Here is a 16,144-nt window from a genome sequence, read left to right as displayed (position 1 = left end):
ACCATCCCTTCTATCACAAAAGACTGCTTTGTAAGTAAACTTCCTTATTTATCTCAATTCCTCAGCATATCCAACAGCGCAGAAAAACTTGATGATGTAACAGAAACTATGGACTCTCTCTTTTCTAGCACTTTAGATACAGTTGCTCCTTTCCGCTTAAGGAAGATCAAAGAAAACAGTCTGACTCGGTGGTGTAATGAGCACACTCGCACCCTAAAGAGAGCAGCCCGGAAAATGGAGTGCAGCTGGAGGAAAACAAAATTAGAGGTAATTCGTATAGCTTGGCAGGAAAGTACCCTATCAAAGTAATCAGATCTAGGAGTTTTTAATGCTTTTCTGTAGGATAGGGTACTTTCCTGCCAAGCTATACGAAATACCTCTAATTTTGTTTTCCTCCAGCTGCGCTAAATTAACGAAAAATAAAGCATCAACAGCTGTTGGCATTCCCCAAGAACACAGCAGTAATGACTTTATGAACTACTTTACTTCCAAGATCGATACTATCAGAGATAAAATTGTAATCATGCAGCCGTCAGCTACAGTATCGTATCAGATAGTGCACTATAGATCCCTTGAGGAACAATTCCACTCATTCTCTACTATAGGAGAGGAAGAATTTGTTAAATCATCTAAACCAACAACATGTATGTTATCTAAACTACTAAAAGAGCTGCCATAGTCATAGATCCTCTTTTGGCTATTATTAATTCGTCGTTGTCATTAGGATATGTCCCCAAAACCTTCAAATTGGCTGTAATTAAGCCTCTCATTAAAAAAACACAACTTGACCCCAAAGATCTAGTTAATTATAGACCGATCTCAAATCTCCCTTTTCTGTCAAAGATACTAGAAAAGTTAGTATCCTCACAATTATATTCCTTCTTATAGAAAAATGGTATCTGTGAGGAATTCCAGTCAGGATTTAGACCGTATCATAGTACTGAGACTGCTCTCATTAGAGTTACAAATGACCTGCTTCTATCATCTGATTGTGGTTGTATCTCTTTATTAGTGCTACTGGATCTTAGCACTGCGTTCGACACTATCGACCACAACATTCTTTTGAATAGACTAGAACACTTTGTTGGCATTAGTGGAAGTGCCTTAGCATGGTTCAAATCGTACTTATCTGACAGCCATCAATTCATAGCAGTGAATGAAGAGGTATCATATCGATCACAAGTGCAGTACGGAGTACCTCAAGGCTCAGTACTAGGGCCGTTACTGTTCACGCTTTACATGTTACCCTTGGGAGATATTATCAGGAGACATGGTGTTAGCTTTCACTGTTATGCTGATGATACTCAGCTCTATATTTCTTTGCGGCCCGGTGAAACACACCAAATTGAGAAACTAACGGAATGCATAGTCGATATAAAAAAACTGGATGACGAGTAATTTCTTACTGCTAAATTCTGAAAAAACAGAAGTGTTAATTATCGGACCTAAAAACACCACATGTAATAACCTAGAACACTATCCAGCACTTGACAGCTGCTCTGTCGATTCTTCGTCATCAGTTAGAAACCTAGGTGTGCTGTTTGATAGCAACCTTTCATTTGAAAGCCATGTTTCTAGCATCTGTAAAACTGTTTTTCCATCTCAAACACATATCTAAATTGCAACCTATTTGCAACGTCAAATCTAGAAATGCTAATTCATGCGTTTATGACCTCAAAGTTAAACTATTGTAATGCTTAATTGGGTGGTTGTTCTGCACGCTTGATCAACAAACTACAGCTGGTCCTAAATGCAGCAGCTAGAGTTCTTATTAGAACCAGGAAGTATGGCCATATTAGCCCGGTTCTGTCAACACTGCACTGGCTCCCTATCAAACATTGTATAGATTTTAAAATCTTGTTAACTACTTATAAAGCCCTGAATGGCTTAGCTCCTCAGTACCTGAGCGAGTTCTTATCACATTATAGTCCTCCACGTCCACTGCGTTCTCAAAACTCTGGCCGTTTGATAATACCTAGAATATCAAAATCGACTGCGGACGGCAGATCCTTTTCCTATTTAGCACCCAAACTCTGGAACAATCTACCTAACGCTGTTCGGGAGGCAGACACACTCTGTCATTTTAAATCTAGATTAAAGACACATTTAATTAACCTGGTTTACACATAACACACTAATACTTCTATTATTCAAATCCATTAAAGGATTGTTAGGCTGCATTAATTAGATCAACCGGAACGGGAACACTCCCCATAGCACACAATGTACTCGTTACATCATAAGAAGAATGGCATCTACGCTAATATTTGTCTGTTTCTTTCTTATTCTGTTTCTCAGTCCGTGTCTGGATCAGATGGTGGATCGGCGCCAGGAGATGATGTCTCCTTGATCGTCGGCGGAGGCCAGGACACCTGGATGAGCCCCGGGGACATATCCCCAGTGAAGACCTCGACTTAAATACAATAAAACTAAAAATAAAAGAAAATAACTAAAAATTTAATAAAATACTGTGACGAGTCGGCTGCCTCCCCCCTTATTGTCATCACCACCCCATCCCGTATTCGCCGCCCTTCACCAGGCTCCCGACGGGAGTGGGTGTGTGAGAGAGGAGGGGCGCTGAAACAGCCAGGGCTGGCGGCGTGTGATGAGGCGCACCTGATGTGAATAGAGCCTCATCACCGCCGCCGTTTAAATGCCGAGCGCGCCTCTCCTCGGGGGACCGGTCTCTTCACCGTGCATGCACGCTGGTGTCCTCGTGGGTCCAGGAAGGGAGCGTCGAGTAGGAAGACTGCCGCACCCGTTAGACGGCCGACGGGCCAGGATGCCGGGCCGTCGAGTCCCCCAGAAGCTTAGGAGAAGGACGTCGCCGCTGAAGGAAGCCGCCGCCACACGCTCCTGAACACTGCCCTCCTTCACAAGCCCCACAGCACGACGAGGACACCAGATCCCTGTTTATTTTGGACACTTTTTCCCCTTGGACACTTTATTTTAATATTTTTGTTTAATAAAAACCTCTCCGAGGCCTGACGCCACACCCACTGTGTCTGTCGTTTGCTCCTCCCGCCACAATACCTAACTACATAATACTATTATTGTTAGAAATTGCAACAATATGAAATAGAAATAAATACATTTATACATTTAAAATTTTAATTAAAACAATAAGTAAACAATAAATAAACAATTATCTCCTGGCCAGAGGAGAACTGGCCCCCCAACTGAGCCTGGTTTCTCCCAAGGTTTTTTTTTTTCTCCATTCTGTCACAGAGAGAGTTTTGGTTCCTTGCCGCTGTCGCCTCTGGCTTGCTCAGTTGGGGACACTTAATTTTCTAGTGATTATCGTCAATTTGATTTCGCAGATACTATTTAAACTAAACTGATCTAGACAATGACATCTCTGAACTCAATAATGATATGCCTTAACTGAAAATTGAGTGTTTGATCTTATTTTTATACATTACTGACACTCTATCCTCCAATTTGATACTGTTAAGTGCTTTGACACAATCTATATTGTTAAAAGTGCTATATACATAAAGGTGACTTGACTTGTATTGAGCTTTACAGACATGAAAAAGTCTGGAGATGCCGTGGGGAGCGTTATACTGCCTGCAACATCATCCAGCATGACTGTTTTGGCAGTGGAACACACTGTTTATGTACCTGCCTTCACCCTAAGCAAAAGCTCCACTGTTCACCACAGTGGTAACCATGTGTAACAGTGTAATTTCAAAATTTCTCCCAGTTAATCCCATGCAAGCATGCTGGAAAATGCAATTTATGTCAACTTCAAAAATTATTTTTGAGTGATTGTTTTTGCCCTACAATCTAATAGACTGCACATAGAAAATTACATTAATTAAAAGCAATCATATTTAGCAATCAGTTTAGAATAACAGTTGGTCAATGTTTAGTTTACTTACTATAAAGACAACTTCGTTTTTTTATATATGCTTAATGTTTATGTACTATAAAAAATAAGTTAATAACAATCGTCATAATAATTATTAATTAGACCAATACAAAAATTACATTTAAATAAATGATACGGTTGTTTCGCTTTTTGTCAGTTTATACATTAAATGCAAGATAACAAATGTTTTGAATACAATCTTAACCTATCAGTTCATTTCAGAAGTTGCATGTTATAAGATCACAGTACCAATTGTTCCAGTAACTTGTCTGATGTAACAAAATATGTTCTTTTTTTTTATTCTTCAGAAAATCTAGAAAAAGTATTTTTAAAAATGCACATACCTTTTTTAAAGATAATAATTCAGCTCCAGCTATTTTCTGTATTGCCGTTACAATACTTCTGAGCATAAACCTTCCCAACAACCTCTTCAAGCTACTAATAATTGCATTGTACAGGAGTGTGCAGACACCTATCCTGTTTCCTGAGTGAGCTTCCTGTGCATTCCTTTACTTTACACAATTTAACTTGAAAAGGAGGAGGTCAGTATGACAATAAAAGGCTGACCTAAAAGTTTAAAGGTTAACACAACACTTTAAAGCAGTTTGTGAGCTATATTACATCTGACTAACAGTCATTGCAAGTACAATTACCCCCTCCTAAGCCAACTGCTTATTTCATTGTTCATGACTTTTGCATTTGGGCTGGTCCAGGTGACCTTTACCTTGTATCTATATAGTGTGGCAATAATAACTGCCACAGAATTATGACACATCATGATTTTACTGGAAAAAAGCAGGGACTATTTTCCTTAAAAAATATCTAATTCATGGTATCCCTGTTTGACACAACACAACAGCAACCCAACCCAAAACAAGTTGATAAAATCAAGATAATTGACTGTTCGCAGGGAGCTTGATTGACAGGTGATCTGACCAATCAGAACGCGGATATTATGTGCCGCCGCTGCTATCCGCCATCTTCTCCAACATCTACAGCCAGTCTCCATAGAAATCCATGTTAAAACGGGGTAAAAAACTTTGACTGAATTGAAACTTTTTCAATATAACTACCCAGCAAGCAATAGCCGTCATTTCACCATCTCGGTTAACTATAGACTCGACATAGTCCGGCTATGTGTAACCCACTGCTAGCCCAAATAACCTTGAATTTGGTTACATGTTGTTTTTTGGCAAAATAACTTGTGAAATGTTAGATATTCCATCATGTAAGCAAAGTCAACGGTGTTTGCAAGGTGTTTGGTTTCATTTCTTTGATATGTTCTTTGCGTAGCCTGTGCATAGCCTCGGTTTAGCTCGTAGTCAGAGCGTCTATTTGTAGCCCACTAAGTCAAAACTGATTAATTGTAGTTTTTGGTCAGGCAGCGCATGAGATGGTTAATATCCCATCATGTTCGCAGTGTCAATAATATCTACAAAGATAAGTGTCATTTCATGATATGGTCTATATGTAGCCACGTTTTAGCTCTAAATTGTCTACATGTAGTCTGTAGCCAATTTACACGTTGCCCACTCTAGATGGGCTACGTGTAGTCTGCTTTTAGCCCACCCGGTGAAATCGAGGCAATCCGTGGTCTGATTTTAACAGCTTGGCTATAGCTCTAGACTAGCGACGAGCATGGCCAAAATAGCCTTAAAATTGTTTACATGAAATTTTCGCCCAAGCAGCTTCTTAAAAAATGCAAGTAAACTTTTGAAATATTTAAATTAGCATTTTATTTTATTCAAAATTTTTATTTTATTTTACAGCATCATTAAATATAGCATTATTTATAATGCCAAAAATAATTTAAACATTTCAAAAGTTTACTTGCATTTGATAATATGATGTCATCCCACATGCAGTTAAATGTAACATTCATACACATTATATGATATTATTGATATTATTCGACTGTCTTTCATTTTATAAATAAAAATGCAATTACAATTCCCAACCGCTAGACGGCAATTGTAGCCCTACTGAGACATGAGGGAACGCGAGACGGGAAAGTTAGTAGAGATCACTGTTGCGTTTTGAATTTTGTTTTTACACGACAGAGCACTAAGTTTATCTGTCAGAGAGCAGCGGGCAAACAACTAATGATAAAGGACATTCCTACTTGGTCTTGTAAGTATCTGTGTCTTCGTTTTTACATGTGTTCATTATTTATCTGTATTATTTGTTATCATGTTTAGGAACCGTGATATTGAAGGGAGCATATTATTGCAGTTGATAGTGATCCGTGACTAGGTCCGTTTCAGCATGCATGTGTTCAGAGGATTAAATGCGTAATTTTATAGATAGAGTAAAAGTTATCATTTGTACGTGTTTACAAACTCAAGCAATTTTAAAACAGCGCAGTCGTGGCCTAATGGATAGAGAGATGGACTTGTAACCCGAAGGTTGTGGGTTCGAGTCTCAGATCCGGCAGGGATTGTAGGTGGGGTAGTGAATAACCAACACTTTCTCCACCCTCAATACCACGACTGAGGTGAGACCCTTGAGCAAGGCACCGAACCCCCAACTGCTCCCCGGGCGCCGCAGCGTTGGCTGACCACTGCTCCGGGTGTATGTTCACTACTGAGTGTACACTTGGATGGGTTAAATGCAGAGCACACATTTCACTGCTGGTTATACTCTGTATAATTGTGTATGTGACAAATAAAAACAAATTATTTATTAATTATTAAGAGGAGCAACAGTCCCGTTCTTTTTCTCCACAGCCCAGGTAAAACGCTTCTGACGTTGTCTCTGGTTCAGAAGTGGCTTGGTAGCCCTTTTCCTGAAGACGTCTGAGAGTGGTGACTCTTGATGCACGCTCTCCAGCTTCAGTCCACTCCTTGTGAAGCTCTCCCAAGTGTTTGAATCAGCTTTGCTTGACAGTATTCTCAAGCTTGCGGTCATCCCTGTTGCTTGTGCACCTTTTCCTACCCAAATTCTTCCCTCCAGTCAACTTTGCATTTAATATGCTTTGATACAACACTCTGTAAACAACCACACCTTTCAGTAATGACCCTCTGTGACTTAACCTCTTTGTGGAGGGCGTCAATGTTCATCTTCTGGATCATTGCCAAGTCAGCAGTCTTCTCCATTATTGTGGTTTCAAAGAACAAGAGATACCCAGAATTTATACTGTAGGGATGGTCATTAATTGAAACTCAAATGTAAATATTCTAATATTTTGAGATACTGATTTTTGACTTTCATGAGCTGTAAGCTCTAATCATCAAAATTAAAACAAAAAAAACTTTTGAAATGTTTTACTTTACATGCAATGTGTAACAGGGTCAATGAGACGTGAGACGTGCGGATCCATTTGCAAGCTTTTATTAATAAACATAGAAAAATAACAGGCAGTGTCAAAACACCAGCAAATGGGTATGGCACGGGCAAGACACAAGAGTAATCCAAGGGCATGCGTGGGTCTTCGATCGGCAAACAATATCCAGAGGGCTTTGGAAGAGGGGTAGTTCGATAACCTGAGCAATAATCCAAATGAGGTATACACAGTCCGAAACGGTGAGACAAGAGTAAATCCATGATACAAGGGCGGGAAACAGGAAATGAGACTATAAACCGAACAAACTAAACTTAGAAAAACAGAATGGCTCGGTAAGGCAGCTAACACTAGGAGAGTGTTATACGCAGAACCAGACATGCACACAGAATGCTCGGTAAGGCTGCTAACGCTAGGAGAGTGTTATATGCAGAACTGTGTTAATTTTGGCAGGCATTTTTGATTTAGTCAGTCTTTATCTTGAGACGAAAATGCTTAATAGTCTTAGTCACATTTTAGTCTTTCATAGTTTTAGTCTAGTTTTAGTCGACGAAAAGTCATTGAATTTTTGTCAACTTTTAGCCATTACTTTTAGTCAAACTGCAGTTACCAACATTTATTTTGGAAGCTATTTTATATGTAATATTCAAACAAAAATAGTCATTAATTCTTCTCTCTTTAGACCAAATCAATTAAGCTTAGTTATGAGAAATTTGAATCAAGGATTGAATTTGGAAAAACTGGAATAAATTTTCATTTTTTGGTAGAGATATAAATTAAACTCATTTTCAGATACAGTAGGTTTACTTAACAAGTATACATTTATTTAACATCTTTTGTTGGTTAACATTTATGACACAGATAATTAGGAATGCTGTCCATTTAAGATGGAAGGTATGCATGTAATAGCCTACTGACATACATTCAGTTTTCACCCACCTGTTTAAGCTCACTTAAACCATAACGGACCGTATTTCCGTGAGATGCTCTACATGAGAGACATTTGGACTGCTGTGTGTGTGTATTTGAGCACTGAGAACTGATCGCGCGCTGTATGAGAACTGAAGAAGTGGAGCGCGTGCGAGAGAGAGCACTTCTATCAGCGCGTTTCCGCCTATCGCACCTTCACTGACTTTAATTTAATCGACAATGAATTGTGACTCCCGGGAAAAACGGGACGTCTGGTCACCCACTCCCTAACCCTTCGGGTGCTGAGGCCATTGTTTCAGATCGCTAGTTCGCGTTTTGGTAGGCTATCCGTCCACTGCGGCTGCCATGCAAACGCACCTTATCCAATGACAGAGACGCACATTTTGAAAGGCAAGACAGTTAATTTAGCCTATAGGATGTATTTTGAATATCCGGTAGTCCTCAAATAACATTTTAGTCCCGTCTCGTCTTGTTAATGAAGACGCGCATAAATTTCGTCATAGTTTTTATCATCAGATATTAGTTTTAGCTCGTCAACGTCTCGTCTTAGTCACAGAAAAAAGGTTCGTTGACGAATATTTTTCGTCGTCGTCATCGTTGGTCAACGAAATTAACACTGATGCAGAACAATACTTAGCCAAGACAGAGAGGAAGTTCAAGGCTTATAAATCGTGTGTAATCAGTGCAATCAGCTGTGTGATCAGAGCAATGTGAGATTGGTGACAGCTGTGTGTCGTCAGTGAAATGGATGCAACAGTAGTGTGGTGCAAAAGTCAAAGTCTGTATCCGAAATCGCCCCCTATACCCTCAAATAGTGCACTATTTGAGGGGACGGCCATTTTAAGTGGTGTTCGAAACCTTAGTGGATGTTCTCGAGTGCACTCATTCAATCCCACAATGCACCGCAAAAACGAGTGTACAAGCGATGTACACTCAACGGCTAGAGAATCCCCAGAATGCACTGCGAGAGTCGCACGCCGAGTGAATTCCCGCGTCTCACCAGAAGATGGCGCCCACAGCTGAATCATCCATTCATTGATTTTAGAAGCGCTCGTCCACGGCGTAATACAGTGGAATACAACAAAGGTACAAAATTAATTGTAAATTGACTATTAAGGTTTATAAATAATTTCCGTGACAGAGTTCAAGATAAATCCTTCAATCTTACTTTTGGAGCTGCCCGTTTCAAATGATTATTTAACAGGAAGCAAACTATGCAAAAGCGGCAGTCCTTCCGGTGCACTTAGTGTCCGAATTCACTCACTCGTTTTCATTCACTCCTTCAAGTGAACTATATGAGTGGACTAATGTAGGGAATAGTGAATGAGGGTATAGGGGGCGATTTCGGATACAGCCAATGTGATGGAGGAGTGACCTAACGGAAAGTGAGTAAACGGAAGTCCACAGACCAGATTCGCGACACAATGAATCTAAAATATATGAAAGTTTCACTTTTTGAAATAACTTGCAAGAAAAAAAAATTTACTTTCACAACATTTTAATTTACTGAGATGCACCTGTATAGTAACTGAGTAAAAGTAACAGGAGTGAGTAGTGTCATCAGATTTATTCATGTAAATATTAGGCTACATCCATACTAATCTAGATAAATTTTAAAATGCATCTTTTTCTCAGAGAAAACCTATGGTTGAACTTGTTCAAGCATTTTATATTACATTCCTGCAAGTATGACAGAAAATGTACTTGGAAATTCTGTCCTGTGGCTATTTTTTATTAGACTCATATGGAATGGCGTTTGAGTGTGAGCTGAATCCACAGAAAAACTGAAAAAAAAAAATATTATTTGTTAAGTTTATTATTGTTAATATCAATTTTACTTTAATATTTATTTTTTCGTTATTTATATCTTATCTAATAACCTGTCCTCTACACCTAAACAAAAACCTCTGCAGACCACTAGATTTAAATAGAAACATGAACTGGCCTTTTTTAGCAGTGAGATCAGCTCACTAATCAATGTTTAACACTTTCACTATATGCAGGCATTAATACCTCATATGTGTAGTCAAACCTGTATACTAATATAATAGATACTCCTTCCTGTTAACCAAAATGCCCCTTAAAATGGCAATATAAAAATAATCAATTAGCCTATAAGAAGTTTTCAGCAGTATTAAAATAGTGCAAATAGCTCAGATGTGCAATGCAGCATTAAAACCTAAACAGTACAAACAGAAAACATTGTAAAAAAAACGGTGGGGGTGAATTTATTATTCCATATACATTTGAGGTTAATGTGTGTACTGGGCTACTTTTTAGTTACAGCAGCTATCACTGTGTTGTTATGAAATCAGTTGTGCCACACAATTTTGGAGGCAGAGGAAGATTGTGGCACTAATAGGGAAAACTTAAACTGCTGGAATAAAGAGTTTTAAAGGGTTAGTGATGGAAAACTTGCAGGTCATGGGCATCAGTGTTTAAGGTTGGTAAACACTTGTAAACTGACACAATACTTATACTTATTACTCACATTAGCATGTGTTATTCAGGTGTCAAAGTTGTGCATAATTGAAGGAAGAAACCTCAAAGACAGTGCCAGAAGGATGCTGAAAAGGTAAAGCCTTCAAAACATGCCACAATAATCAAACACTATGGTGTCAATACTCGAAATATTGGTACCGTTCAGATATTTCGGTATCGATATTTATCGAAATATCAATATTTTTGACAACACTACTAGAAAGAAACTCTCCACTATGTTTCATGATCATATAGAAAATCATGTAAAATCAACCAAAATAAATTTTTCTTCGACACGGTTTACTTACTTGTACAAATAAAACAACCAACAGTGAACTTAAAGGAAATTATTCATTATTGGTTTTATTTCTTGTTTAAAATGCTTCCTAACTGCATTCCTCAAGTCCAACTCTGTTGCTGCTGGGAAGTTGGTCATCACAGCATCTGCCAAATAAGAAAAAAATAAATGGCATAAGAAAAGCTTTTTTGACACAATTTTTACTTTAATTACACTAATTGTGACAGGGAGTCATTCTCTTTTGCTTGAAAGCCTACTAAAAACAAAAAACAGTATCTGTAAAGATTAAGCTGCAAAAGTCGATTTAAATATGAATCCTGCACAGGGGCGTGTCTAGAGCATTTTAAATGGGGGGGGGGCAGTCTGGGGCACTGCCTTAAAAGAGGGTGGCCGGGGGGAGGGGTTGGATACACGATATTATATAGGCTATTAATTGCACAGTGTGAGATTCATTGGTCCTCACAGAACTTTACACACTTGTGTGTAACAGAACAAAGAGTGACAGCTTTATTGGTTATGAGCACTCTTTGCGAGCTTTCTAAGCAATCCATTTAAAATGTAGAACTTTGTTTTTGGCCCACACACACACACGTTGCAAAGTTTTGGGAATGACATCTGTATATTTATGCGGGATTCACTCTCGAAGTAGCAGCATATTGATAGCAATAGAAGGGACAAAATATGCATTAAGAGAGCACCCCCACTTATTTCAGAAGCAGCCTTAGTGAGTACTTCTGGAACCTGGTTGATATGCTTCTATAACTATATACAAAAACAACAAAATACAGATGTACTACATAAAATAATTTAATAAATGCATATTTACAATTTAAGCACTTAACTAAAATAAGTATTACTGAAATTAATAACTAGAGAAGGCTAACTATATTCAGCTTGCTTCCATTTAGTGAGAAAAGCCTACTCTTCACTTGAATTAGAAAAAAAAAAAAAAGCTTTTCTGGTCTTCAGTGATGCGAGGATAACATTTGAGCATACACACAATATCTGAGTGAGACCCGAGCCAATTCATAAAAGAACAATGTAGATTTAAAATGCACACGTCCAGTTTTGTGCAAGTGAAGGAAATCCGCTTGCGAGTGGAGAGATTCGTGCTCGCGCATTACATGATCGCGTAACATTATGCGCTCTCGACATTTGTCATTTAGATCACGCTAAAATGCCTAACATTAATAAAGAAGAGAAGAAAGCGGCCCTAGGCAGCTGCCTACACATGCCAAGATAAGCCACACTCAAAAAAATGAACTTTCACTATTGTTAGTTTTACTACACCCACCCTTGTTCAAAGTACATAAAACATAAAAGTAACTAAATTAACACAAGTTAACTATGTTATTTCTACAGAAATTTAGTACTGTTGGCTTTACTTAGTAAGAGTTTGACTGGCCAACTTAACATTGTAGAGTAAAACGCAAAACCCGATGAATTTGGATCTTTGCGGATACCGTAGCTGCTCACCTGGAGGCGGAGCAACGGGACGGAAGACAGACGAACGCGCGAAGTACAAGGACGAGGAGAAGATGATGGTGATTTTGTCAGGTATGAATATTTCATAATTCTTTACCATCCTGTTAAATATCGCCAGGAAAAAGTGTTGCGAGTGTTCACATAGTTATGTTAATTTAAGTTATCGGTGTATTTCGGAGCGTTTGAGTCTTTTAGCCAGTTAGGCGTGTTCCTCAAAGCAAGCATGTGGCAGTGCAAGGACTGCAAAATAACAGTCTCGACCAGATCACAGTTGTTGAAACACTATCGATTAGCGCATGGACCTTATGGTCGCGGTAATCGTTTTCCGTGCACTTACTCCGAGTGTCCCTGTAGATTTAAAACGTGGAATGGGCTACACAGCCATCTTAATTGTTGACTTCAAAAGCAGATGGCCAGCTCTGTTTTGTGAACATGAGGTAAATATGATGGAATAACTATTTATTTCTTTCATAATTTTAAGTGGTGAAACAAATAGTAATTAATTTATCGAATTCAATCTAATTGTGCTTTATTCATGTCCATGCAGAGTTAGGCTAAATGCTAAGTGTTCAGATGTCAATGAATGACACTGAATATATTTTTAAACATGACAACTATCCTTACTATAATCTTGTGTCTTAAATCTGCAGATTGCTGCTGAGTTCAGTCGAATCAGTACCGTCCCACTAAATCCAACTTTTATGTCAAAATTGGATGGTTAAGTTACACAAGCAAGCTGGCCAGCATCTACATTACCGGAAAAGAGGAGGAGTTGCAGGACGTAAAATTTGCAAACTGATGGCTACCATCGATGAGGTTTGTTTATTTATTAATGATGTTTGTAAATAATTTCCACTTTATTATGGTGATTTATCATTGTCTATACTTTGTCTCTACTCTTCTACAGAATGATACCATCTCAACTCGGAGAGCCTGTATTCTCAGAGCACTTTCTGTGTATCTTAATGAAGACTATGAAAACCTCATGAAGGAGTATGCAGTAAGTGTTCTCAGGCAGTGAATATTTAAAGTGTATGTGTGTGTGTATATATATATATATATATATAAATATATATATAAAAATAATATTGTCATGAAATATTAATACGCAAAGTATATTTAACTCGGGTTGTCAAAAGTGCCAACTTCGGTACCATTCAGTACTGAAATAAAAAAATAAATTGTGATGTGGGAATTTTGAGCACTGTTGAGCAGATTCTCAAACAGCGCTGATTGGCCATAGTGTTCACATGCTCGACAGATGACTCTGATTGGCTACAATCATTGCTTCACACTCTTGACCGAGTGCTTGCACAGATTACGTTCACACATGGTAGTGACGTGTCTCTCAGCAGATTTTTCTAAGCAGATATATTAAGGAACCACATTAAGCAATTATCACTGTTGCCAATTACAGTCACATCTGTTGAGCACATGAAAACTCTGACACATAGTGATTTCCTTTGGGGGAAAAAAGCTGGTTTCTTCACATTTTTTAATTTCAGTCCAGAAGCCTGTACTTTTGACAACCCTAACAAACACCTTAGAGTAGTTTTGTAAGTCATGTGAAACATTAAGGAATGTACAGTAGATACAACATTTTCTAAATTCTCTAAATTTACAACCTGTATTTTTGATGCAATTAAACTGACTGAACAGTGTTATTGTTTTTGTGTTTTGTAGGACACAGACTTTGAAAATTCAGAGAGAGACATGGCCAATACTGTAGTTGGAATCTACATAATCAGACCTGAAGATGCAGAAGCCTGTGACCCACCTTCAGATGTTGGACTGATTGTTGAGGGAGTGAAAGTGCTTCAGAACCTTGGCGACGTCACCAAGGCCTGTGCTCTTCTTTTGGGAGTCATATACGTACAGCTTGAATCTCAGTTATCCTTCAGACCTGAAGTACACTTTTGAGTTTTTCCAAAAAGTGTTGCTGGGACTTGACGGACAGAAACTGTCACAGAAAATACAGGTTCTCAAGAACAAACTTGTTGGTTGAACCAGTAAATCATTCTGGACAAATGAAAGAAGTGAAGATGCTTTTTTTTTTTTTTTTTTTTTTTTTTTTTTTGACATTTAAATTGTTTCTGGTTTTAAAATTATGTGCCAGTTTTAATGTTATCTTTGTTGATGGCGCCACAATTTGAAATGGAGTTTCTGCAGCTTTAACTGAAGTTAAAATTGTTTGCAGTTATTTACAAAGATTAGAGGTCAGTTTCAATCTTATTACCAATGACAAACGATTTCAGATATCAAAAATTGAGCACTGTAGCATTTGGTGACATGCTGTCTGTCTTGAACAAACTTTCCTTTTATTTTTCTAAGTAAAATGTATTACAATATTTGAAGGCAGTTGCAAAAAGTAAAAGAACAACATTTTGGTCAATAGTAAACATTCTTAGTTTTTTTTTTTTTCTGTCTTTTTGAGACAAACTGTTATCAAGCCATTTGTGGTTGTTTTCTAAAAGAGGCCAGTCTAAATTTATTTATTTTTTTAATAATGGCTTAAATATTGGATATTTGAAATATCAGAAATTGAGCACTGTAGCATTTTTTGACAGGCTGCCTGTCTTGAAAAAAAATCCTTTTTATATTTCTTAGAAATGTTTTTATTGCAATATATGAAGAAAGTTGCACATTGTAAGACTGTTCAGTATTGACCAAAATGTTGTTTTTACCTTTTTTTTTTTTTCTGAAACAAATTATTTAAGCTGTTTGTTGTTGTTTGCAAAAATAGAGGACAGTTTGAATGTTACTTTTACTGTTGATTCTAAAGATCAAAAATATCAGAAATGGAATTTTGCAGTATTTTAGGGCATGCTGCCTAATTTCAACAGACGTTCCATGTATTTAATTTTTCTAAGTAAGATCATTACAAATTCTTGAAGCCAGTTGCACTTTAAAAGACCTTGTAAAGAATGTTTACTGTTAAATTATTGATGTTTTAGTGTATTTGTTTCAAAGGACCTGTGAAATTTAAATTGTTTTAGGGGTTTTAGCAGTTGTATATTGCAAAACCTTGCAAAGAAAATAAATTAATTTTGTTTCTAAAAATGTGTTTGATTGATTATTTAAGTTTTGCACTTGTAGAGCAAATACTTAAAACTAAATAAAGTGTTCACCTTACATTTTGAAAGTTCGTAATTCTAACATAATATTACTAAATAAAATAAACATAACTAAAATGCATTAGTGACACATCTGAAAATTGTGTCAACTTTACCTGAATTTCTTTAGTTCATTCAACTGTATTATTACTTGTAGAAACTACTCAACACACTTGCGTGGAACCACTTGACACTCTTTTTTTATGTAAGTCCAACAAATCATTTTTTTGAGTGCAGATACAGTTAGAAATTAACTAAAAACAAGCCTATCACAAGACATCTGGTAGGGGGGGCACCTGGGGTGGCCAGCCAAATTTCAGGGGGGGCCGGTGCCACCACGTAGACACGCCCCTGATCCTGCATGTTCTGTGCGTCTCTGTGTGAATGTGCTGCACATGCGGTTTTGTTTACTAATGTGGCGCTCGCGGTGATTTCAGCGTCTGCTGTCTCAATGAGGACATAAATACATCAACAATATCTCCAGAACTGATCTGAAAGGCACTTTACGAGCATTTTACCATTTAATTTGAGTAAACCTAGCGTCATATCATACACACACAGAACTTTAAAAGGTATTCACGGCAACCCGTCAAAATAAACGTTCGGTTTAACTTAGCCTATTAAAGACCGTGTGCCAGAAATAGGCTATATTACTATTATTTAGTAGAATGTACATAATACTA

At 37.7% G+C, this 16,144-nt stretch overlaps 1 protein-coding gene across 1 annotated transcript; it reads left to right on the top strand.

Annotated features, from left to right (window-relative positions):
- The first annotated feature begins 12,367 nt into the window (after positions 1–12,367).
- LOC306878974 (uncharacterized protein) lies at positions 12,368–15,403 on the top strand. Its single transcript, XM_079431615.1, has 4 exons — positions 12,368–12,420; positions 12,999–13,164; positions 13,256–13,348; positions 14,032–15,403. Exons 2-4 carry the CDS (start codon positions 13,063–13,065, stop codon positions 14,266–14,268), a joined length of 432 nt encoding a protein of 143 aa, XP_079287741.1. The 5' UTR covers positions 12,368–12,420; positions 12,999–13,062; the 3' UTR covers positions 14,269–15,403.
- Positions 15,404–16,144: the final 741 nt, after the last annotated feature.

This window comes from Barbus barbus (assembly GCF_936440315.1).
Source record: "Barbus barbus genome assembly, chromosome: 13".
Lineage (NCBI taxonomy): Eukaryota > Metazoa > Chordata > Actinopteri > Cypriniformes > Cyprinidae > Barbus > Barbus barbus.
Note: the sequence above shows the minus strand (reverse complement) of the source record. Positions and strands in the feature narration are given on the sequence as shown.

What these genes read in the sequence shown, in the direction of transcription:
- LOC306878974 (XM_079431615.1), top strand. Translation starts at nt 13,063, where the DNA reads ATGGTTAAGTTACACAAGCAAGCTGGCCAGCATCTACATTACCGGAAA. An exon ending in TGATGGCTACCATCGATGAG is followed by an intron (nt 13,165 to 13,255) that starts GTTTGTTTATTT and finishes ACTCTTCTACAG; the next exon opens with AATGATACCATCTCAACTCG. An exon ending in ACCTCATGAAGGAGTATGCA is followed by an intron (nt 13,349 to 14,031) that starts GTAAGTGTTCTC and finishes TGTGTTTTGTAG; the next exon opens with GACACAGACTTTGAAAATTC.